The following is a 25358-nucleotide window of genomic DNA, read 5'->3' as shown; positions in this document are numbered from 1 at the left end:
AAGCTATGCCGCCTCCATGAATTATCATTATCATAGGCCATCTCATGAGGACAATGGTACATTTTTACCACAATCGGATCTGAAAAAAGTGAAGGTGAAACTTAGGACTAAGAAGGGGATAGTTGGTCTCATTTACATAAATAAAGTAATTTTTTTGGATAATCCAAACGGAAAACCCCTCCGCCGTTCATCTAAAACATCAATGGCTCTGAAAAAAAATGTGAGACACATCTATGAGATGCTGAGTCTTGAATGTCGTTCATGGCATGGATGAACAACATTCTGGAAGAGGCGGACCTGCCGGGCCTCCTTCCCAAGAATTTAAATTCAGACACTTATTTCACATAAGGTTGGGTTGGGTGCTCGAGCTAGGATCAGGTGTCATCACATGGCAGACTTTGAGTGTGCCTCTGCACCTCAATCTGCTATTGGGCCGACACTGACAGACTATCAAACAAAGCAACGCCACACTTCAAAGTGTGCCATGTGATGGCACCTGATCCTGCCTCGTGGGGTCCGTGGATTTCCTTGCTTTGGCGAGGGTTCCTGATAAAAAAAGAATGCAAGATCTTGTTCGGCAGTTTCTAAAAAAATAAAGGCCTCATATCTGAAATTTCAAAAATGTGTAAGATATTTGAAATTAGAGGCAAAAAGTTGGTCCCTAAATGAAAAATTTCCTTATATCATAATATTTATCATCCGATAAAAGTAAAACAGGATTAACGATATTTTGGAAAAAGCCAAGGGCCTCCCTGTAAAGATTTAAAAAATTTATAGTCGCCGTCTCTTTAGTTAGGAAATATGCCTTCGAAGAAAGAGGCGAAGGGAACGGGAAACTCTCCTCTCCTCCATCCCTTCCTTCCCATTGAAGAAGAAAACGAAGAACCCTAATTTCTCTCTTCTGCCGAGAGGTCCTCAATTTCGGTATTCTCCGATCGGAGGATCACAATGTGTGGGATCTTCGCCTACCTCAACTACAACGTCCCCCGAGAGCGAAGGTACATCCTCGAGCTCCTCTTCAATGGCCTCCGCCGCCTCGAGTACCGTGGCTACGACTCTGCCGGCATCTCGATCGACTCAGATTTCTTCCCGAACGCCGATCTTGGCGCTGATTTTCCGGCCAGTTCTCTGATCCCCCTCGTATTCCGTCAGGAAGGGAAGATCGATCAGCTCGTTCGCTCCGTTTACGAAGGTTCGGTCCCTCCAGATGCACTTCGAGTTTTCGGTTCTTGTTTCTTTCGGTTGATCGTTTCGGTTTAATTTCCGTTTGCGGTTTTGTGGCGTTTGCTTGCTTAATTTTAGTTATTTAACCGTTGGGATCGGAGGTTGCAGCGAAGGAAATGAGTTTTGGGGCTTAGATTTTCGTCACTTGTTATTTGTCAGATTGATGACCCGGTTATTATTGTGATCTTTTTTTTTTTGTTTCAGCATTTTCGCATTCTTGCAATATTCTGGGAAATCTTTGAGCCGTAAAAAGTTTCATGTCCTAACCAGTTTAATCTTCTACCATCTTAACCGGTTTGAAAAAGTACATTTTGCAGTTCTTTACCTAATCTGAATTTTCAGTTGTAATCTCCATAGCTTTCTTAATAGAAAACATGTATTTTGGATACGGTGTTTTACATCGTTGGATGTGTTTTCACGTAAATAAAAGATTAAAGGTTCATATTGCACTAAAGTTTCATGATAAAAAAATCAAGTTTTTTCATCACATTATGATAAACATATCTGCGGGTTCAGATTAAGCAAACAACACTTGAAACTATGCTTTTATATTGTTAGCAGCAAGGTTATAAGTATCGTATCTTTACCCCTATCGGTCAGGCCCAAATTAAGACGGTATCTTACAGTAAAATATCATAAATTTTTAATATTTTTTTTTGAAAAAAATCAAGAAAAATCAAGAAAAACCAGAAAAAATAGCTAAAGTTTTTAAAAAAGCATATCACATGAAATGATGATGAATTGCACAAAATATAACCATAAAAATACATATGAATCATTTATGTCTCTATGAGCTGCATAAGACATCATTAAAGATCAACTAACATAGAATCATGTAAAACTATGTCACATGGGTGCGGGTGCGGGTGCAGGGGTGCGGCACTTTAAAAAAACTTGGGTGCGGGGGGTGTGGCAGGGAAAAAATATAAAAAATTATATATATATTATATTATATTATATATATATAATTTTGAAGTTTTAACCGTTAACATTGTCATAATATCATTCATCATGGATGCAATATATCAAATTAACAATTCTACAATTTTATTCTGCATCACAAAAACTAACACCGCAATTAAATCAACCTAAATATCAATCAAATAAGTAAAGCATAAAAGAACTAAATTACATACCAAAAGTATATCCTACAATGTATATGACAATGGAATAATGGATCTTAATAATTTTCTTCTTCATCATCAAATGCATCATTAGAAGGAAGACTGACCTCAGATAAATCTATGTTTGTCATGTTAAAATCATGCTCTCCCTCGAAGTCACACCCTTCTGGGTTTACATCACAAAATTTGGATGTTCCTTGTCTGCGTTATAAACCCAATTTGAAAATATTAAATACAATATAAGTATATTTAAATGAAAAACTAAGAAATAATCAAATAACTAAGAGAACAAATTAGTACCTGTATTCATTATTGGTTCGCGAAAGTAGTTGAAGATTTGAATGAACATATACTAAATCCTCTGCACGCTTGTTGGTGAGTTTGTTTCTCTTCATGTTGTGGATTTGAGAATATGTGCTCCAATTTCTTTCACAACAAGATGAATTAGCAGGTTGCGATAACAATCTTAATGCAAAACGTTGGAGAAGAGGTGTTTCTGATTCAAATGTTGACCACCATGGGATAGGATCTATATTATCCTCCTCTTTCGCGAGTAATGTCGGTCCATATAATCTCGAAGATGAAAATTTTTCATACTCTTGTGTGACTTGATGTAGAAGATATGCTTCTAGAAAAAGTCTTGTCATATATATATTTCTATGTCTTGATATCTCTGAGTCTAAATTTAGAGGGACACGACCAATACCACCTGCCTGCTACTTTTTTGCATAATATTTTGGATTAAGAGAATGTGTCATGCAATGTAAATGAGTGTTGCTCTTATCCCATCTTCTGACTAAAATTGAATGAATATGGTTACAAAATTCTGAATCATCCAATGCAGGATTTTTTTTTCATGCTTGAAAACTACAACTAGTATTTTTTCAATCATATTATTCCACATTTCATAAACTCTGTGAAGCATGAGCTCATCCTTATCAACTTCTCTCAACATTTCCCAAATAGGTTGCGTAAATTGAAGGAAGTATACCCCTCTGTCTCAAAACTCATTATCAACAATGAATTTCTTAATTTCTTGAGCCTTGACATCATCATCATCATCACGATAGAATGTCTAATTTTTATCAGTCACCATGCTAACCAAAACATTCTTCATTTTTTTAATCCTCTTCACCATCACAATGACGCAAAACGTGTTTCGACGACCTTCAACAATTTTAGGTCAGAATGCCTATTAAATATAGCATTAGCACGATGGTGGTTAACAACAAAATTTCTAATGCTTTTGATATTTCTTTCTAAATCTTCAATCCATGAATATAACGCATATGCTTATGAATTTTCTTCTTGTTTGGGGTTGCAGATGCTCTTTAGGGCCAGATTTAAGCTGTGTGCTACACAGGGAGTCCAAAAAATATGAGGGTACTCACTCTCCAAACTCAACGCTGCACTTTTATAAACTGGAGCGTTGTCTGTAATGATTTGTACTACTTTTTGATCACCCACTTCTTTTATGACTTCTATAAATAACCTCTTCAAATACTCCGTATTTTTATATTCCCCAGATGCATCAACTGCTTTCAAGAATACTGGGCCACTAAGCAAACAAGCAATGAAATTGATCAGTGGACGCTTTTAAACATCCGCCCATCAATCAGAAACTGTAACGACCCCAACTCCTACCTTTGAAAAATGCAGAATAATTTTTTTTTAAGAGTCGCGGAAAACTTCCCAGTGACCTGGGGTCCCTACAGTTCCAATTTCAGTTGGATAACCACACACCACAAAGCAACTTACATTTATCAATCATAACCAATCCACTGAATTCTTTTATTAATGAATCAATAAGAGTAATATGTTCCATGTCAAAAGTGAAATATCAAATTGCAGGAAATCAGAAGAACTAAAAGAAAATAACAGTAGAGCCACTCTGTCCGTAAGTGAAGCCGTCTGAAACAAATGTGACCTTCGTATCCCTCAGAAGCGAGTCGACTTCACTTATCACCTGTGCTTGGGAAAAGCCAATAAAATAAGAGGGTCAGAAATCCGAAGAATTCTGCGTACAGTTTTCCCTAATGAATCAAATAAGAAAAAGAGCATAAATAAGATCCATGTAATATTTTGAGGAATACGATTATACTCAATTCTTAAGTCAATTAACCATTCATGCATAATTAAACATTTAACAGGAGGGAACTCGAAATATGTAACATTGATCACAACTTAATCAATAAGGCAATTAAATGCAAAAGAGCTCAACATCATATAATGATCAACATAAACAACCAAGTGAACAGGTAAACATGCATGACTAGTGCATAGCAAGAATATGCATGATTTATGTGCAATGCGTGAACCATTTATTATCTTCCATTTAAGTTTTCCTCTTTCCATATGCATGTCCTATTAAATGCACACAATCCTTAAGTTCCTCTTTTTAATTTATCATTGCCCGCGGATACACCAAACGAGTACAATCCCCGAGGTCAAGTAGGGTTCCCGGGGTAGCTTCACACACAATTTGTATTTTATTACCGGGTTCCAAACTTAGCCCTCGACCGATATCAGGAAACAACACCATCCATCGGAACCTTGGAAAACAACATCCAAAGTCGGGGACACCAGGGAAAACAACATCCACTGGCGCCACTTTCTTGGTATACCAAAACAAACTCACAGCTGTGACTAACACACCACTCCCGGGTAAAGTGGCGGATTCTCCCTAAAACCGTGGCCAGGAGAAGAACCTCAATATCGGGTTCAGGGGCAACAAAACGCACACGGAGTTTTTGTATCCTCATGGTTTCCCCTAAACCGCAATATCCAAGATTCCCACGCTAAAGCAGGGACATCAAGGAGAAAGTGAATTACACTGTTCTTTATTTCCTTTTATTCGGTTATTAATTCATTTCTTTTACATTTGCAAATTTATATGCAGAATTAATAACATAAGCTTGCACATCAGCATGCTAAGCTTTTCACGGGACCACAGCCCATAGAACAGTGCGGTAAAACAACAATATCACATTTGATTTGTTGCAATGCATCAAAATAATTAAAACGGAGAACAACTAGTTCTCGAGGCTCACACAGCCCCTATGATCCAAATGACCATAAATGCATTCATAAGCAAAAATCATCAATCGCATGCTTCCATGCATTATTTTTCACATGCTTTTCAGTGCACATTCGTGTATGCAAATTTTTGTGCATAAACAATAAATTTATAAACATATACATGAGTTCGTTCGTACATATCCAAGTTAAAGATGCATGCTTCCATTAAATGCTTTCATTCCATACACATGCTCATATCCCATATATGATTTTATTTAGCCTATGCGTTCCTGTCCATGCATGCTTTAATAAATATGTTCATGTCATATACACACTTTGATGAAATTACACATCTTAATCAGCATGTGAATCCTTCAAATGGTGGTGCATGTGTCAATCCATCAAGTTAGTGTACGATATACATAAGATGTAACTTTGCAGTAAATACTTTGATTTTAGCTTAATGTGTGAAATGCAGGAAAACAAAACACATCATGCTCTTATACACATAGGTCTGAATATCAGGTAAGCATAAATATGAAAACTTCAAGAAGAACTGAACCTACACAAGCTACTTTAACTCAGCCTAAAATATTTAGTTTAAGCCTTGGAAAACAGCCTGTACGATAACCACCGAAAACATTTACATGATTAGCTAAATTAGGATAACACCCATAACGTTTGTGCCATACAACTTACATGGGTGTATGCCTAACAATCTTTGCACGTCCATATGCCTCTTAATTACCTTGTAAATAGACATGACAGCTCAACAATATTACTATGATGTTGGCTGAACCCAGCACTATATGATGTTGTAGCTTAGAAAACCTTTGGAACTGATAATTCTACAGACAGCTAAAAGAAATAAAAAGACCTCAAGATGCAAACCTGCAGCAGTACATGTTTTAATATAACAAAAAGGAAAAGTCAAAAAGAAAATTCTGGTTTAACAGTAATAGCACAAAAGAAGAGTTGGGGCCTGTTATCAGCAGGCCAGCGCATGTTTATGAACATATGCGAAAAACTGGAAGTTGAAACACGCTGCAACCTCACGTAGTATGCATATTCAGCATGCATGAACCTAAAGTTTTGATTTCTTTCCTAGATGGGTATGCTTCCTGCATGAGTATTATTCATATGCTTAGAACAAGAACACAAGTATAATCAAAGTTTCATCCATGATTCATGCTTACTCAAACAAAGCAACATAATTCAAGTGTCCTTCAACATGATATTTCTGAAAACCCAAAATAATCAAGAACAAACACCTACTAACTTATAATTTCTATGTAATAGAATTCTGTTTGGAATAGAAACGACCTACACAGAAAATCACGTTCTTGACATGCATTGGAAAACACATAGTTAAGGAAATCTGGAATTTAGGAAATACACTACATCTAAAAAGAATCGAACCAGTGGCCCAGTCCAAACTGGGTCTAGCACACAGCCAGACCCACCCAGCCGACCCAGTGGGCTGGGTCAGGTACTCAGCCCAGCCGACTGAGTACCTGGGCCCTAAGCATGAAAAAAAATTCGGTTAACTCTGTTTTCTTTTTTTTCTTTTTTTTTCTTTTTCAAAAGATTACATTTATATCTAATTTATTACACAGCAATCTTCAAGAGTATGGAAATACATGGATTTCTTCCATGGATTTTAGAGTAAATGTCTAGATTTACTCATCCCTAGGCTTTTACACCAAAATATTTACATGGAAATCGAACCCATGTTCGTTTTCCTCACTTAACCCAAAGGGAAAACCCGTACCTCTACAATCCAACGTTTTGGGGGTTGCGGCTGACGTGAGGAGGCGAGCTATTCCACCGGCCTCGACTGCTCCGGTGTCGTGATGGTCGCACGCAAGGGAAGAGGACAGGAGAAGAGGGCTGCTGGTGGCTGCAGCTTTCCGGCGACCTCCAGCCTCCCACTGTACGCTCACACGAGAGAGAGAGACGAGGGAAGGGAGAAACGAGGGAGACGAGGGAAGAGACCCCCCCTTTCCACTCCCTTTTATCGACTGATCCCCCCCCCCCTTCCTTCCTTTCCTCTTTAGAAACAGCAGAATCGTGCCCTAGGCACGATTCTTGCTCTTCCCCACTTTTTAAAAAGACTGCAGCCCGATACAGGGTTTTAAAAACCCTATCGGGTTATGGATCTGGGTCGGGTCTGACCCGGGTCCAAAAGCTTTCCTACATTTAAATTAACTTTTATTATTTTTTTTTGTTACCTACCTGCCACAGGGGACATGACTCGGGTCCGAACCCAGGACCCGGTGCATGTTCACCTGATTACTAAGGTCCACAAGTTTGGACCCGCAACCCATTGTAAAGTGGATCCATGGGCTGGGTCCAAATGGATCCAGCTATGGATCCCTTGCATATTCTTATAAATCTTTTTATTGATTTATTAAATTACACATATATATATATATTTCAAATATGATATAATTTACATATGGATCCTTTATGGATCTTGGATCCGAAACTGGATCTAGGCCCAATTTGCATAATTTAACTTATTTTAAAATAAAAATTTCGGGTTTTACAGAAACAATAGAAACTCTATTTTGCTCCCTGAATATTTTTTAATCTCCAACAACCTCTCCACATTTGCCCTCTTTTCTGCAAGAAGTGTGGTTTGTAGTTTTCTGAGCTTGGAGACACATAGCCACTCAAATTACAATTTGCCAAAGATGTTACTAAATCCTTCCAATAAGAATTTCTAGCCTCATTAAATGGGAGTGAATTAGAATAAAAATACCTCCCTACTTTTCTATCCATATCCTCCCTTCCATATGTATTGAATGTTGCTTGTATCGTTTCTATACCTCCTATATTGACTTTTTTTTTCAGCATCTTCTTGGTGGCTTCCAAATGACACACTAATTGCACAAGCATCACTCATTGTCTTTCTCTTCTCATATTCTTCTTGTATTGTCTTCGCATTACCTCATCAACTTTTTTGCATCCTGAAATGCCATGTCCTGGTATCTTCAACAAATGCGCCTTCACTCTTGTGTAAGACCCAACAAATTTTTTTTCACAGAGCTTGCATCGAAATCTCTTGTTTCCACCACCTCCTTCTCCTGTTTTTGCAAGCTTATCTACATGTACCCATAGTGACCCTACATCATCACTCCCACTACAACTATCAACAAAACTAGCAGCAAAACTCACATGTGGGGATAAGGATGATGCAAGTCCTTTCCCTTTATCCATCATTTTTGTCCTAAAAACACACAAAAAAAATATTAAAATCAATTATGCACACAATCAAGATTCAAGATTTATAATATTGAGTGCAAAGTCAATAACATATACAATAAGTTCAAAAAATATAGTAGTAGTACGTATAAATAAATATCGAAAGGTACGTAGTTGAAGCAGACACAAACCCAATTAGAGTGACAAACAAAAGGCCAAGGGTGGGCTCGGTTGTCAGACTGAGCCCGACCTTGGCTCGCAAAAGAAGCCCGAGAGGTGCGCTTGGTCAGTCAGGCCGAGCCTAGCTCCTGGCTCACAAAGGAGGGTTGAGGGGTGGGTTCGGTCTGTCAGGCCGAGCCCAGCTCCCGGCCTGTCCATGAAAAATGAGGAGGGGGGGGGGGAAGGGTTGGGGCCTCGACCCACCCCTGACTGTCGGAAAAACAGGGAGCAGGGAGGAGCTTATTAGAATATATTAGAATATGGGCTGGATATGGATCCATTCAATAAAAGATCCATATCCATTCCTGGGTTTTGTATTTTAATGTAATATGTGTTACTAATATAGGGGCACTTTTGTCCATGTGTAAATTATTGTAACCCTATTAAGGCTAATGAAGTATTAGCGCAACCTTAGAGAAGAATATTGGCTGCTGATTCGCTCTCTCTCCCCCCCCCCCGTCTTTGATTTCTATAGGAGTTTTGACATGGTATCAGAGCAACGGCAAGTTTGGGCATAAAAAACTCTTCATCAAGAACGTGAAAAGCACGTCTTCGTCTCTTCTTCAGTCAGCCGAGTCCTTCCCATTCAGAGGCTGAGATCCTTCAACCGAGTCCTCCTTATATATCCAAAGGTCGAGATTCTTCAGCCGAGTCCTCTTCATCTATCCAAAGGCCGAGATCCTTCAGCGAGTCCTCTTCATCTTCTTCAGTCGAACCCAACAGCCCAGTCTAAAGCCCTCATCTCTTCTAAACAGGTCGAGTTTCCTGTTTTCCATTTGTTTTGCTTCATCATCTTCTAATATCTATTTTTCTAGTTTCTGCCGTGAAAATTTATTGGTCGAGTTTCCAGTTTTCCATTTGTTTTGCTTCATCATCTTCTAATATCTATTTTTCTAGTTTCTTCCGTGAAAATCTATTCTCTAGTTTCCTGTTGCTTCATCATATTTAACAACTAATATTCTAATATTAGAAAAGTCGAGTTCCCTGGTTTTCCAACCAGGAATCTGCCTGTGGTATCCTCATTCATTTTTGTTCACTTTACCTTCGTTTCCTCATTCATTTTCTGTCAAACTTTCCATACACTCAAAATATATATATAGAGCTCTTATTTCTCTTGTCGTGACATTGTGTCGATTTCTGTCAACTGTGTCAGTTTATGATAAAACAACCCAGTTTTAGCCACTAGTGTTATTTTCCAAATTAAAAAATAAAATAAAATTGTAAAAGTTGTCAACAAGCTTACAAATGGACACTGTAGCCAATTCGGGTCTTTCTTCCATTTTCCTAAGGCAGCTAGTTTCGGAAAAGCTAACTACAAACAACTATCTGACTTAGAAAAGGCAAATTGCTCTTGGATGGCTCCACTCTAATGCCCCCAGAATTCATCACAACCGAAGCCAACGAGGAAGGAGGATTGCAGAATATTGTTCGCAATCCTGCATTTGTTTCTTGGATGAAGCGTGATCAGGCCCTTGTCGCATACATCACTTCCACCTTATCACAAGAAGTACTGATTTTCATTCCTGATGATTGCACATCAAAAGTTTTGTGGGAGGATTTAGCTCAGACCTACTCTCAGATATCAGAGGCCAAAGTTCTGTTTCTCAAACGCGAATTTCAGATGTTGAAAAAAGGGGCAATGAGCATCATTGAATTCTTAAATCAAGTCAAAAGCATCACAAATCAGTTAGCCATGGTTGGATATCCAGTGTCAGATAAAAAAAAGGTGCAGCAGACACTGAATGCTCTGGGATCAGAATATCATGTTCTTGTGACGTCTTTATTGTGCCTACCTACGCTACTCAGTTTTGAAGAATTACGTGCCAAACTCTTTCAGTACGAGATGCCTCTGAAAAGCATGTCTGATGCTTCAACATGACAATCATCTACGCATGAGGTTCTTGCCACAGGGATAATAGCTGATCGTTCACGAGGAGGACGTGGCAGAAGCAGGGGAACTCCAATCCAGGGTGGACGTGGTTACTACCTACACCAAATTCCAATGTCAGTTTTTCAAAGAATGTTCCCATATGCTACCAGTGTAACAAACGTGGTCACGTCAAAGCCAACTGCTGGTTCAATTCACAAAATCGGAATAGAACGCAAAATAATAGAAATGCTGCTACATCAGGAACTGCAGGTACATTTCGAGTCAGTGATGATGCTAAGGATCTTCTCTTATCTGCGATGACCAACTTGAATCTGAAACAGAGTGATGATGAAATATGGTAGGTTGACTCTGGGGCAACAACTCATGTCACTGGCAATGCATGTAAGTTCTCTACTTTGACTCCTTATCTTGGTAAATCTAATATTGTAACTGGAGATGAGACTCACCACCCTATTTCAAACATAGACAATGTCCTCATTCCTTTGTCTGAGTCATTTATTCCTTTATCTGATGTTGTTCATGCGCCAAATATAAAGAAAAATATTATCTCTGTTTCTAAGCTTGTTAACTCTACCAATTCATCTGTGGAATTTACTCCTACTTCTGTCTTTGTCAAGGATCTTCAAACGAAGGAGATGTTCGCTAAAGGAGAGTGACGTTGAAACATGTATGTCTTCAATGAAGATCCAGCCTCCAGTGTCCTGAAGCCCAAGTCTGATCATGTCTCCAAAAGCGTCTTAAGTATATCCAAATGTAATAAGCCAGATCTCTAGCATTCTCGTCTTGGTCATTGTAGTCAAGTCTTTATTGAAAAGTTAGTGTCCAATGGTTTTCTTTCAGAGTCTGTTTCACCTTCATTGAAGGATAAAATGTGTCCCAGTTGTCAGGTCTGCAAAAGTCATGTACTTGATTTTCATCAAATAAATAAAAGAGCCTCCATGCCCTTTGAGATAATATGTTCTGATGTTTGGGACCCAGCCTCCAATCCTTCCTCTTATGAAAGCAAATATTATGTATCTTTTATTGACAGTTTCTCTCGTTTTACCTGGATATTCTTTATGAAACATAAATCAGAGGTTTTTCTCATCTTCCGTCACTTTCATGCCTATGTTAAAGCTCAATTCTCCCAAAACATTCAAATTCTCCAATGTGATGGAGGTGGTGAGTGTTCCTCCAAAGAATTTTTAGATTTTCTCCAAGATAATGGGATACATCGTAGAGTTTCTTGCCCATACACTCCACAACAAAATGGAATTGCTGAACGTAAACACAAACATATTATGGAAAGTACAATGAGTATGATGCATGGTTGTAACTTGCCCATTAGTCTTTGGACAAAAGCTTTTCACACTGCCACTCATGTGATAAATCGTCTTCCTATGCCTATCCTTGAAAATCAATCTCCCTATTATGTTCTCTTTGGTGTACATCTTGATTATGATGAGTTACGAGTTTTTGAATGCACACGTTATGTACGCACTGACAAATCCATGAGAACTAAATTTCAGGACAAAGCCTCCATATGCCAATTTGTTGGTTATGCAGATGAACATAAGGGTTACAAGTGCTATGACCCTGCCAATAAGAAGATCAGAATTTCCAGAAATGTTGTTTTTGATGAAAATAGTTTTCTGGAAAGTAAAGCAAATCACAATCGAAAACATGGTGATGCAGTTGGTAATTGGTATGATCCATGGCTTAGTGCTGAACTTATTTCACATACTGTTGAACATACTATTTTGACCCCTGAAGGCATACATGGTGAGACGGTTTCAGATGATGCATCACAAACAGAATGTCTGAGATACAAAGGTAATGTGTATACCAGGAGACCCAGAGAGCAAACAAATGTACCTGCTGAAGAACACGTTGCATTGTCTGATAACAGAGAAGCACCAAGAAGATTAGGCAGGATAAGACATCATATTGAAAAATGGGTTAGTTATGACAACTTTTCTATGGACTTTCAAATTTTTCTATCCAAGATTGAAAAACACGATGAACCACTTGGTTTTCATCAAGTTGTCCAATCCAACAAATGGATTGAAGCGATGAATGAGGAGATCGAGGCACTTCATGAGTGTCAAACATGGGAGATAGTTGTCCGTCCTCCAGATAAGAATGTCGTTGGTTCCAAATGGGTATATAAAATTAAATATAAACCGGATGGTAGCATTAAACGATACAAGGCACGTCTTGTAGCCAAGGGTTTCACTTAAGAATATGGTCAGGATTACGATGAGACATTCAACCCAGTGGTGAAAATGAGAACTATTCGCATCATACTTGGCTTGGCAATTAAACATGGCTGGATCCTTAGCTTGATGTTAAAAATGCATTTCTTCATGGAAATTTAAAGGATGAGGTCTACATGGAGCAACCTCAAGGTTATACAGAGGAAGACCCAAAAGAGTATGTATGCAAATTAACCAGAGCTTTGTATGGTTTGAAGCAAGCTTCTAGGTCATGGTTCAAAAGCTTCTCCCTAGAAATTCAGAAGCATGGTTTCTTTCGTTCCCAACTAGATCATTCTCTGTTTATATACAGGAATGATACCACCATGGTTTTCTTACTCATGTATGTTGATGATATTGTGATCACTGGTAATGCTCCAGACCACATTCAACGAATTAAAGTTTTATTGAGTATGCAGTTCAAAATGAAAGACCTTGGGGAATTGAGATACTTTCTTGGTGTAGAGGTGGACAGACAAGATAAAAAAATGTCATTAACTCAACACAAATACACTCTTGATCTTCTGGCTAAAGCAGGAATGACAGATTGTAAACCTCTACATACACCCAGTGTTGTTAACCAAAAGCTCAGTATTTCTGATGGTGAGTTATATCCTGATGCAGTCAAGTATCGCAGTTTAGTGGGTATGTTGCAATATCTTACTTTTACTAGACCAGACATTACATATTCTGTTAATCAAGTATCTCAGTTCATGCATGAACCAAAGACTGGTCACATGGATGCTGTCAAACGCATCATTCGCTATCTAAAAGGAACGGTAGGCGATGTTCTCACATATATTCAATCTTCATGGAAGTCACCAAAACATAACATACTGGCCTATACAGATGCAGACTGAGCAGGGGATCCATATGAGAGGAGGTCTGTTTCAGGATACTGTGTTTTCATTGGAAGAAATCTTGTCTCATGGAGTAGCAGAAAACAGAAGGCTGTGGCAAGGTCTAGCACAGAGGCAGAGTATAGATCTATGGCAGCCACCACTGCAGAAGTGACCTGGATTAGGCATCTACTTACAGAGATGGGAGAGAATATCTCAAATTCGATACTTATGTGTGATAATAAAAGTGCTATACAAATTGCATTCAATCCTATTCATCACAGTCAAACTAAGCATATCGAGATTGATCAACATTTCATCAGACAAAAGATAGCAGACAAAGAGATTGAACCAGTTTATGTGCCTTCAGAAGGCCAAATGGTCGATATGTTTACAAAAGGTCTTACAAGTCACCGTTTCTGGTATCTGAAGAACAAGTTGCACATGGTTCACTCCCATGCACAACTTGAGGGAGGGTATTAGAATATATTAGAATATGGGATAAATATGGATCCATTCAATAAAGGATTCATATCCATTCCCGGGTTTTGTATTTTAATGTAATATGTGTTACTAATACAGGGGCACTTTTGTCCATGTGTAAATTATTGTAACCCTATTAAGGCTAATGAAATATTAGCGCAGCCTTAGAGAAGAATACTGGCTGCCGATTCCCAACAATATCAGATCTCTCTCTCTCTCTTCCCCCCCCCCCCGTCTTTGATTTTTGCAGGAGTTTTGACAGAGCTCACCCCCTTCCCCTGCGAAAATAGGGAAGCAGAGCCCCTCCCCTGAAATCAGAGGGTGCAGGGAGGGTGGGCTCGGTTGTCAGACTGAGTCTGACCTTGGCTCGCAAAGGAAGGCTAAGGGGTGTGCTTGGTTAGTCAAGCCGATCTCAGTTCCCAGCTCACAAAGGAGGGTTGAGGGGTATGCTCGGTCTGTCAGGCCGAGCCCAGCTCCCGGCCCGTCCAGGGAAAACAAGGAGGGAGGGAAGGGTTGGGGCCTCGCTCCACCCCTGACTGTCTGAAAAACAGGGAGCAGGGAGGAGCTCACCCCCCTCCCTTGTGAAAACAGGGAAGCAGGGAGGAGCTCGCCCCCTCCCCTAAAATCAGAGGGAGCAAGGAGGGGGGCTCGACCCCTCCCCTGAAATCAGAGCGTGACCCCCTTGTCGGACAACATGAGGGAGGGGCAAAGGCCCCTGCCGATAGGTTGCAAGCAGGCGGAAGGGGGGTCGCCCTCGTCGGACTGTCAAAAAAATCAAGGGGCAGGGGCAAAAAGCTCCTACCGATAGGTCAAATATAGGCGACAGGGGGCGTCGGCCCCCGTCGGCCTGTCGGAAATAGAAGATCAGAAGAAGAAGAAGGAAGGGGATGAGAGAGAGGTTACCTGAGAGGAGCGTGGCCGTCGTCGGAGTTGACACCGGCGATCGTCGGAGGTCTGCGACGACGGAGAGGAGGAGGTGGCGTTGGCTCCCCTGAGAGACGTCGGGAGGAGAGGAGGCGAGCGAGAGAGCAGAGGAGCGCGAGAGAGGAGAGGATTAGGGCAAAAAAAAATTGCCCTAATCCTCTCTTCGCAGCCCATTTCATCGGGCAAAAAAATTTTTTAAGTCCAAAAATTTGACCAAAATGACCCTGGGTGCGTTGACCGCACCCATGGTTGGGTTGACCGCATCAGATGCCGCACGCACACCTACGTCGCATCGATGCGGGTGCGGCACCCGGTTTGCCGAGTCCCTGTGACATAGATGTAAAATATTAAATATCTTATAATTAAGAATATGCCATAAGACTCGTACTTTCATATTACATAAAAAAACAAAAAAACCAAGTTTAAGAACAATTAAGTATTAAATAACCAAGTTCTTTGAGTGGAAAAATGGTGGAAATTCACTCTTGAGAAAATTGCAAAAGCTCTCTCCCTAGCGCACGGATCGCCCCCCAAATCGCTGTCATTGCTCGTAAGGTGCATGGGTTCCCTCTAATGACCTCTACACAAATGAGGGAGTTAGCCCTGAAAAGGTATTTAAAACCCAAAAGTTAAAAAAGTAAGTTTTGGCCCCTTTGAAAGTGTGCTGATACTATATCCTATGATACACCCAATACAGGTACAATAAACACTCGTATCACAATACAAGATATGAGTGTGTATTGTATCGAGAACCTCAATAATAACGATACATATTGTACCGTATCGTATGATATAGTACGGTACTTACAACATTGTTTAACAGTAAAAGTCAGTTAGGACGTTATATATATATATACATATATATATATATATATATATATATATATAATGGGTAAATATTGGCTACTAATGAAGGTACAAAACTAATGACTAGAAATCACTTTTTTCTTAACAAAAGTTCTGATTTTTTGTAGATCGAATGTTGTGGATGTGATCTACATTGTTTGTTTAGTAGGAAACTCGTTTTGAATCATGTGATTATAACAAGTATTTAGGTTTTTAAAGGGGTCCAAAAATCAACGGTCCACAATGTGTCAAAATTTCATAACTCAAAAGATCACATTTTTACATCAGAAAAGTACAATCCAAGGCTTGATCCTTAGCAAAAAACCCATGTTGAACACATATGTGTGGTTAGATTGAGTCAATACAACTTGCGCCTATGATTTGTAGCTTCGTTAGTAGCCACTATTTACCCTATATATATATATATATATATATATATATATATATATATATATATATATATATATATATATATATATATATATATATATATATATATATATATATGAGACAAGAGTATCATCGGATGCCCCATCGTCGGACAGGGGCCGCGATACAAAAATGGTCTTTAGTGGTGGTTGTGACCATCGCTAAAGACCTTGCAATTATATTGCGCTAAAGGCCATATGAGCAGAATTGCAGTGCGCGACCGTGCATCCGCTTGTTTGACGTTGCTCCCGTCTCTCTCTCTCTCTCTATATATATATATGATCTAGAATAGGAGAAGGAACTAACACCCCGTTCTAGTACTATATATAGCTATATGAGTTGTTGATAGTTGTCTACCACCATCCTACCAAGTTTTTGAAACGATTTTCCACGTTTTCCTTAAATATGATCATAAATATGTGTTCTATATGCTCAATTTTATAGAAATGGACTCTTGGATTGTCCGATTCCAACCCACAGGTAGGTTTTTATAAGGTTTAAAAATCAACGACTTAAATTTTTATAAATTTTCAAGGCTTAAAAATACTTTTTTTTTAATTGAAAAAACATGATCCAATTATCATTTCCTCACAAATCGACCATGTTGAACACATCTACAGGGTCAAATTTGCAAAAAACATGAAAACACCCGTTCGCTTGAGGTTTTTATAAGGTTTAAAATTCAATGACTTAATATTTTTATAAATATTCAAGACTTAAAAATGTTTTTTTATCGAAAAAACATGATCCAATTATCATTTCCTCACAAATCAACCATGCTGAACACATCTGCAGGGTCAAATTTGCGGAAAACATGAAAACACCCGTTCGCTTGTAGTAGGCTGCTATCACTTTTCATATATATATATATATGTATAGGGTTAATCTACCATTAAACCAATTAGGTTTAACATTAGATGAATTCAACCTTATGAAAATGACTAAAAGTCTAAAACACATTAAACAAATGACATTTAAAAAAATGCAAGGTTACTTTTTGAGGTAAAAAAGGTAACTTTGATAGCTTAATAAAGTTACTTTTTTGGAAAAGGTGTTTGACTTTTCAATTCCCTCAAAGTTCAAAAGACCTATAATGCCCAAAAAAAGTAATCTTGTATTTAAAAAATGCCATTATTTTATTGGTGTTTTAGTCATTTTCATAAGGTTGAATCCATCTAATGTTAAACCTATCTGGTTTAATGGTAGATTAATCCCCATATATAAATAGATCTAAAAATAAATATAAATAGTAATGCGCTCATTCTGCTCCGTTAGTCCCCTTCAAAAATCATAGTTTTCGGTATTTTTTTCTCACATCTAACACTATAGATGTGATCTATAGGTTTTGTTTAGTGAGAACCGGCTTTTGGATCACCGGAATTTGACCTGTATACATGTGTGTATACATGTGTTTCTGGTGATCCAAAATCAATGGCCATGAAGGGATCAATTTTTCCTGGCTCATAAAAATACATTTTTTCGTCATAGAGCATGTTAAACACATCTAACGGTTCAGATATATTATAAAACACTTCAAACTATGGGGCCTAACGGGGCCGAACGAGAAAAGAGGGCCTATATATATATGAGTAGTTGATAAATGCCTACCACCAGGCTACCTGGTTTTTGAAAGGTTTTTCCACGCTTTCCTTAAATTTGACCATATAGATATGTTCTACATGCTTGAATTTATAGAAATGGACCCTGGGATCATCCGATTCCAACACACATGTAGGTTTTTATAAGGTTTAAAAATCGACGTTTTAAAATTTTCATAAATATTCAAGGCTTAAAAAATATTTTTTTCTTATCGAAAAAACATAATCTAATTATCATTTCCTCACAAATTGACCATGCTGAAAACATCTTCAGGGTCAGATTTGTGAAAAAGAACATGAAAACATGTGTTCGCTCACAGAGGCGGTAGGCAGCTACCATTTTTCTTATCTATATATATATATAAAGTCTTAAGTGATTGGAGTCAGATTTCTTTATGCATCTGTAGCCATTTGTTTATTTCTCTGGTGATTTATACTTCACTTTTATGTGGTTGTTACAAACAATAAATATTTATCTCATTTTCTTTTCCAATTCTGGGGTTTGTAGAGGTTGATGCATCAGATTTGAAATTGGATCAGACATTTTCAGTGCATGCGGGTATTGCTCACACACGATGGGCAACACATGGTCAACCATCGCCACAAAATAGTCATCCACAATCATCAGGAGAAGGGAATGAATTCTTAGTTGTTCACAATGGGATCATTACCAATTACCTGGTATAAATTTTTACCTGGTGTACGTCCTTTCTCTTTGGTTCTACATTTGGCCTCAACCCATATTTTAAAGTAACAATTCTGAAGCCTTCCCTATTATGGAAGTAAAGAACCTTTCAATGCAAATTACTGAAGTTTAGAGCACATTCAGCATAAAATGATCATGCTTCACAACTAGCTACTTGTAACTAATTACTATCTTTATTGTTTGCAATTCTGGCATCAATTCCTGGGGTTAAAAAATGATTAACTGGAGAGAATATTATCAAACAATGAATCCATAGACAGAATTTGGGATGATATGTAATCACAAAGTTAGCATTTGGAGATTTTCCACCGAGAACTTAGTTGTCAAAAACTGCTTCTAGGCTCCGCCTAGGTGGGCTAGGCGCAGAGCCACCGCATAGGCTTATGGGTCTAGGCGGTAGGACCCTATTTTTTGACCTAGGCTGCCTAGGTTGTTTTCGCCTAGGCCGCAGGGACATGGTTGCTATTTTTAAAATTTTTTTGTCTCCATTTATTTCTTTTTCTTCTTCCTCCCACCCCCAAAGCTTTGTTTTTTGTTCTCTCCTTTTGTTCTTCTTTTGCTTTTCTTTTTTACCTTTTCATTTTTTTTCTTCTCTCTTTCTTCTTCCTCCTCTTCTTCTTCCTTTTTCCCCTTTTCTTTTTCTTTTTTTCCTTCTTGTTTTTTCTTTTTTCTTCTTCTTCCTCATCTCGCCCCTCCACTTTTCTTTTCTTTTTTCATCCTTTTTCTCCCCTTTTATCTTTTTTTCTTCTTTTTTTATTTTTGTTGTTTACATGTATGCATGTGTTTTTGACCCACACGAATAGACACACATCTATAAAATATGTTTTTTAGTTAACTATCTATCTATCTATATAAAGGGTTAATCTAACATTAAACTACTTGTGTTTAACATTAGATAGATTCAACCTTATTAAAATAACTAAAATACCCTTAGAAGAAGGCATTTTTAAAAATACGTGATTACTTTTAGAGATAAAAAGGTTACTTTGATAGATTCGTAAAGTTACTTTTTTGCAAAAGGTGTTTGACTTTTCAATTCTCTCCAAGTTCAAAAGACCTATAATCCCCATAAAAGTAAGCATGCATTTTAAAAAATACCATTTCTTTAATGGTTTTTTAGTCATTTTCATAAGGCTAAATCCATCTAATGTTAAACACAACTAGTTTAATGTTAGATTAACCCATATATATATATATATAAACGGGTTTCATCCTATCCCCTTTTTCTTTACATCACTATTAAGACGCTCTAAATATCAAGTTTTAGGTGTTTTATACTCGCTTTGAACCATTAGATGTGTTTATCAATACTTTTTTGTTGAAAAACAAGCTTTGTTTCAAATTGTTTTGTTGTAAAAAATGTGAACATTTTTTCATAAAATTTTAGTACGATATCAACCGATGATTCTTTTACCTCTTTAAAATACACATATGAGCATAAAAATGCTTAATCAATTACATGTTATCTATTCAACAATAATCATAAACACATCTAACAGTTCAGATAGAGTATAAAACATCTAAAAACTATGATTTTTTGGAGGGTCCTAACAATGACCTAACGAACCAAGGGCAAGATAATCCTCTCTCTCTATATATATATGTGTGTGTGTGTGTGTAGAGTAATTAGATGTTGTACCCCAAGCTTTGGTGTATATTCAATATTATGCAATTTCATGAATTTTGCGACATGTTACACTTAATTACACACTTTATCTATAGTTACAATCTTTATGTTTGTTACTAAATTTAACTATTTATTGTAAAAAAAATTCTTTTCTTGATGTTTTGTTTTTTTGGTCCTGCCTAGGCTGACTAGTCCTTTTAAGGGTCTTCCGGCTAGGCTCCGACTAGCGTTTTTGACAGCTAAGACTGAGAATCACTTGAAATCAAAGTTCTCATACTATTGAATTCCAAAGTTCACTTTGCCATAGGAGTGTGTGTGTGCTATGTGGAGAAATAGGTGCATGCTATATTCCAGGATCCACTTCCCTTATAAGGTTGTCAAGAGAAGAAAGCTTTAAATTGTGGCAGAAGCATGGATTAACAATAGCTGTGCATTCACAATGTGTCTTAGGCCATACCAAGGTTACTGGAAATGCTATAAGAGAGTGGAAAATGCATTTCCCGAGAAACTGTTTTGGAAACGGGAAACACTGCTTTTGGGAACATGCTTCCCTTTTGTGGGATACATATTTTTTTTCATTAATTTATTATATTACTTTTTCTTAAAGGTTTTCCATGTGTTCCCCAGTTGTTTCTCAGTTCGTTTCCCGTTTCACATGCGCCTGAAAAACCTCGTTTCCCAAGACGTTTCCCATCTTTGTTTCCCTTTCTGGCAACCTTGGGCCATACTATGTTGCTAACGACCCTAGTTGCTTGCCAGCTGTTGGTCAACATTGACACTCATAGACTCGGCATCCCTTCTATAAACAGGAGGAACTAGAGTGTATCATCTTGCTAGATGCCTAGCAGGATTATGTTGTCAATACCATTGGCAGCTGTATGTTGGATAGGGTGCTACATAAGGAAAATGCCTTGGACGTATCTATTAGGCACTCGGACAACGAAATCTGCAATAACTTTTGATTGATCTGGATGTCGCTCTCATCCATCTTGGAGTATAACCCTACATCCATTTCCTTGAATTCGCAAGTTGTGGCATATGGCTTTGGGGAGACACAGTAGCATTCATTGTGTAAGTGACATGTTCATTAAGATGTGCAAACTTGCAATCATTTGTTTCATTGTGCAGATCATTTTCTGGGTCTGAATGATTTGATCAAATGTTACCAAGTTGTCCACTAGAGCTTTACCATCTTCTCCATGTCACTGGGCTTGATAATCATGCTCTCCATATGGCTGATTTCTGCTCCCTATTGAGGACTCAAGTTAGAGGCCCAATAGATTGTCACTTGATATGGATTTGTTGGAAGACACTTTTTTGAACATGTGAATGACTATTAAAGTAACCTTTATGATGTATAAGGCATCTTTTGGATAATAGTGATTCATTTTCATAGATATTTTCAGTTTGCTTCAAATTAATGAGGTCAAAATCTCTAGCATCATCACATGTAAAATTACATAAAGTGATTTGTAGCAATATCACATGTAAAATTACCTTGTATGTTGTTCAAGCTTAAGATTAGTGGCTTGCACAAGAAATGAGGGCTCTAGTTCACACCGGAGGATTCCTGGTTGGTACTTTGTGATCATCGCAAAATTTTTCCTCTCTTGTGGTTTCTCTCTCTTCCTTCTCTTTTCCTTTCTAACCTCTATTTTCTTTCTTTTTGAAGGGGAAAATAAAAGACGGAAAAAGAAGAGAGAAGAGAAAATAAAGAAAAGAAGAGAAGATGAACTCTTTTGCAGGGTCTCACTTGACCTTGATTTAAAAATATTTAAGAAAATAACTCGCCTTCGTTTTTTGAAATACATTGCGGGAAAATGGAGAGACGGGATTCGCTTGTCGGTACGAGGTTCGACCGTTCCTGACGCTTTTACCAGGGGTAATCGAACCAATGATCGAATTTATGCCTTTTGCTTTGCCTAAATATTATCTAAGAATTTATCCTAAAAATGCACAAAGAATCATGCTTGTGCAATGCAAGGATGTATGCTCTTTTGAAAGATGTTTTTGAAAATTCCCAAGTATTTCTGAAATGCACTTGATAATGGAGTGAAGAAATGGTTTCTGAATGGTAGAATCTAACTTAGAACTTGAGATAGATCAAGAAGGATATTTTGAAATTCTAAGTCTTTTGAAATGATCAGAGTTGGGAAAATAAATCTTTGAAAGAATGATTGGAAGATAAGTGAGAAGGAAATGAAGCTTCAAAGTCAGAAATGGACTTTTGAATTTGAATTTTAAACTTGGATTCAGGAGAGGAAATGAATATTTAAAGTGGAATTGAATTTCTAAATTTAATGTTGGAAATCGGGATGGAATTTGGACTGGAGCAATCCGAATGAAATTTAAAAATAGAAGTGGATTTAAGAAGTTCAGATGGGATTTTGAAAGTGGAATTGGATTTGAAATCCGGAAATCAGGATCGAATCTGAATCCACAGTCTGAATCCTAAGATGAAATTTGAATATGAAATATGAGATCCAAGATGGAACTTGATCCAAAATTTGGAATGAAATTTGGATCTGAAATCTGAGATCCAAGATAGAATTGAATACTGGATCCTAAATGAAATTTGGATCTGAAGTCTGAGATCCAAAGTGGAATTGGGTTCTGGATCCTAAAATGGATTCGGATCTGAAGTTTGAGATCCAAAGTGGAAGTTGGATTCTGGATCCTGAAATGAAATTGGATCTGAAGTCTGAGATCTAAGATAGAGTTGGATTATGGACCCTAAGATGGATTTTAGATCTTAAAATGGATTTAGGATCTGAAATTTGAGATCCAAAGTGGAACTGGATTCTGGATCCTAGAATGGATTGGGTTCTAACTTTGGATTTGAATTTTGAAAGTCCAAATGGGACTTTTGAAGATGGATCTGAGTTTTGAAAACCCAGAAAATAAACTTGATTCTGAATAAACTTTGATTTTGAAGATAAGAAAATAAACTTGATTCTGAATTTGAAATAGGAAGAGGAATCAGAGGTTTCAAAGTTAAATTGAACTTTGAAAATGGAATTTTGAGATATTAAATTGAATTTGAATTGGAATCTAGACAATGAATCTGGAACTTCAAAGTTGATTTGAGGATTGAATTTTGAGTATACAAATGAATTTCAAAGTCAAATTGGACTTTAAATTTGAAGCTTGAATCTGGAATTTAGAAGATGAATTAAGAATTTCAAAGTTAAATTGAACTTTGAATTTGATTGGGGTTTTAAATATAAAATGAATTTGAAATTTCAAAGTCGAATTGGAATTTGAATTCGGATTTTGAAAATGAGATAGAATTGATGAATTTGAAATAAAAATTGAAGAAAGATATTCAAGATCACTTGGATTTTGAAAAGAATTTTGAAAATATGATGCAGTTCTATCCTAAATGATGAATGAATTTGAATAATTTTGAAATTGGATTTGAAAATCATATTTCACTCTTTAAATGGATGTAAATAAGATTAACGATATAATACACTCCTGACTATGGTCATTGAATGTATTATATAATAATCATATCTAAATTCAAATGAAGGATAAAATACATTTTGGTGCTTTTATAGAGTTTAAAATGAAATTAATTCTCAATATATCCTGACTATGGTCATTGATATATGTGTTGAATCAATTTTAAGCTAAACTCTGATAAAAGAGGAAAATATTTAAAGAAAATATGAGGAATTTTGAAAAGGATCCAGTGTGGATCCAATGTTATTTTATAAAAGATAAAAATCCTAAGTTTTGTTTACATCCTGACTATGACCATTGATGTAAATCATCAACTTAGGATTAATTACTTTTTACGAAATGGTGCGCATGTCATTCGTGTTTCACCATCGTGAGATTTTAGAAAATAAAGGCAAAAAGCATGAAAACAAGCAATTTTATAGCATTTACAATGCTCATTCATTCTAATCTAGAACAAGAAATATAAATTTTCATTAAGATCTAATCTATTACAATAAATTACAATCCTCAAGTAATGACATTTCCACACATTCCCTGCAAAAACACTGGGTTAGTGTGAATATAGAAAGAATTTCTCATATCATATGGATTTCACAGGTGAAATGCTCATATGTCCGGATATTTATGATGAAAGGATAGAAAACGTTATATATATATATACCTATATGCACATATGTATAGGTATGTATATATATATGTATATATATACATATATGACATATACAATACTTTATGAGATAAGAAAGATGAGGATTGAGGTTGGGAATGAGTGCAGGTGCTGTTGAGATGCTTACAACAGGTGATATGATATGCAGGATGTATTAATGCAGTGGCATAGTGAAGAATGCAATATGCTATGTATGAAGGACATGAAGGTGGAGGGTTACAAGGGTATGCCAATGATGGGGCCCGTGCTTAATAAATGATATGTGACACAACATTCAGCAACGTTGTTGAGCCTAATATCTGAATATATATGGGACCACTAATATATAGGTGACTAAGTGCAAAGTATCTGCAAAGTGTTGTGCCAAAAAAAGAAAAAACCTAGAGAAAATACTATTTTAACTAGAATGGGGAGGATCTATCAAGATACCTTGATAACGATACAAATGGGTGCTATAATCACAGGAGTGTTGCTGTGAGAAGATGGGATATGGATGCCTAAAGGATGGGCACAGGTTATTAATATGATGCTGTCATATGTATTGAGATGATCTACAGGTGGTTTTTGCTATGAAGGGTGACATTGTGTAGATAAAACAATGACATGGAAGATGAATGCTGGGATGGAGTTATAGCAACAGGCTGCTGAGATGCTGCTGGAGCCCCTATTGCTGTAGGTGAATAGTGCAGAGTGACATGGTGTGCAGGAGAATATGACAAGTTGGATACAGGTAAATGTGCACTTGCAGGAAATTAGCAGGAAGGTGACTATTGTGGACATCACTACTCAGATTAATGGTGAAGTAGTGCAGGATGTGTGACTGTTACTAACATTGAATGCTAAATATTACTGAAAAC

General features: G+C 37.2%; 1 protein-coding gene across 4 annotated transcripts in view; it reads left to right on the top strand.

The window, feature by feature from the left end:
- The first annotated feature begins 794 nt into the window (after positions 1-794).
- Positions 795-25358, top strand: part of LOC149814106 (glutamine--fructose-6-phosphate aminotransferase [isomerizing] 1-like) — an 87589-nt gene continuing 63025 nt past the window's right edge. For all 4 annotated transcript variants that reach the window (XR_016427986.1, XR_016427985.1, XM_089989590.1 and 1 more), the window contains exons 1-2: positions 795-1192; positions 18545-18717. Coding sequence is in view for 2 of the 4 variants with exons in the window: in XM_089989590.1 (XP_089845716.1) it covers positions 949-1192; positions 18545-18717 (417 nt within the window). In the remaining 2 variants the exon portion in view is untranslated. The remainder of the gene's footprint in view (positions 1193-18544; positions 18718-25358) is intronic.

The sequence above is a fragment of the Nuphar pumila genome, chromosome 15 (assembly GCF_984573655.1).
Source record: "Nuphar pumila chromosome 15, dmNupPumi1.hap1.1, whole genome shotgun sequence".
NCBI classification, from domain to species: domain Eukaryota; kingdom Viridiplantae; phylum Streptophyta; class Magnoliopsida; order Nymphaeales; family Nymphaeaceae; genus Nuphar; species Nuphar pumila.
Note: the sequence above shows the minus strand (reverse complement) of the source record. Positions and strands in the feature narration are given on the sequence as shown.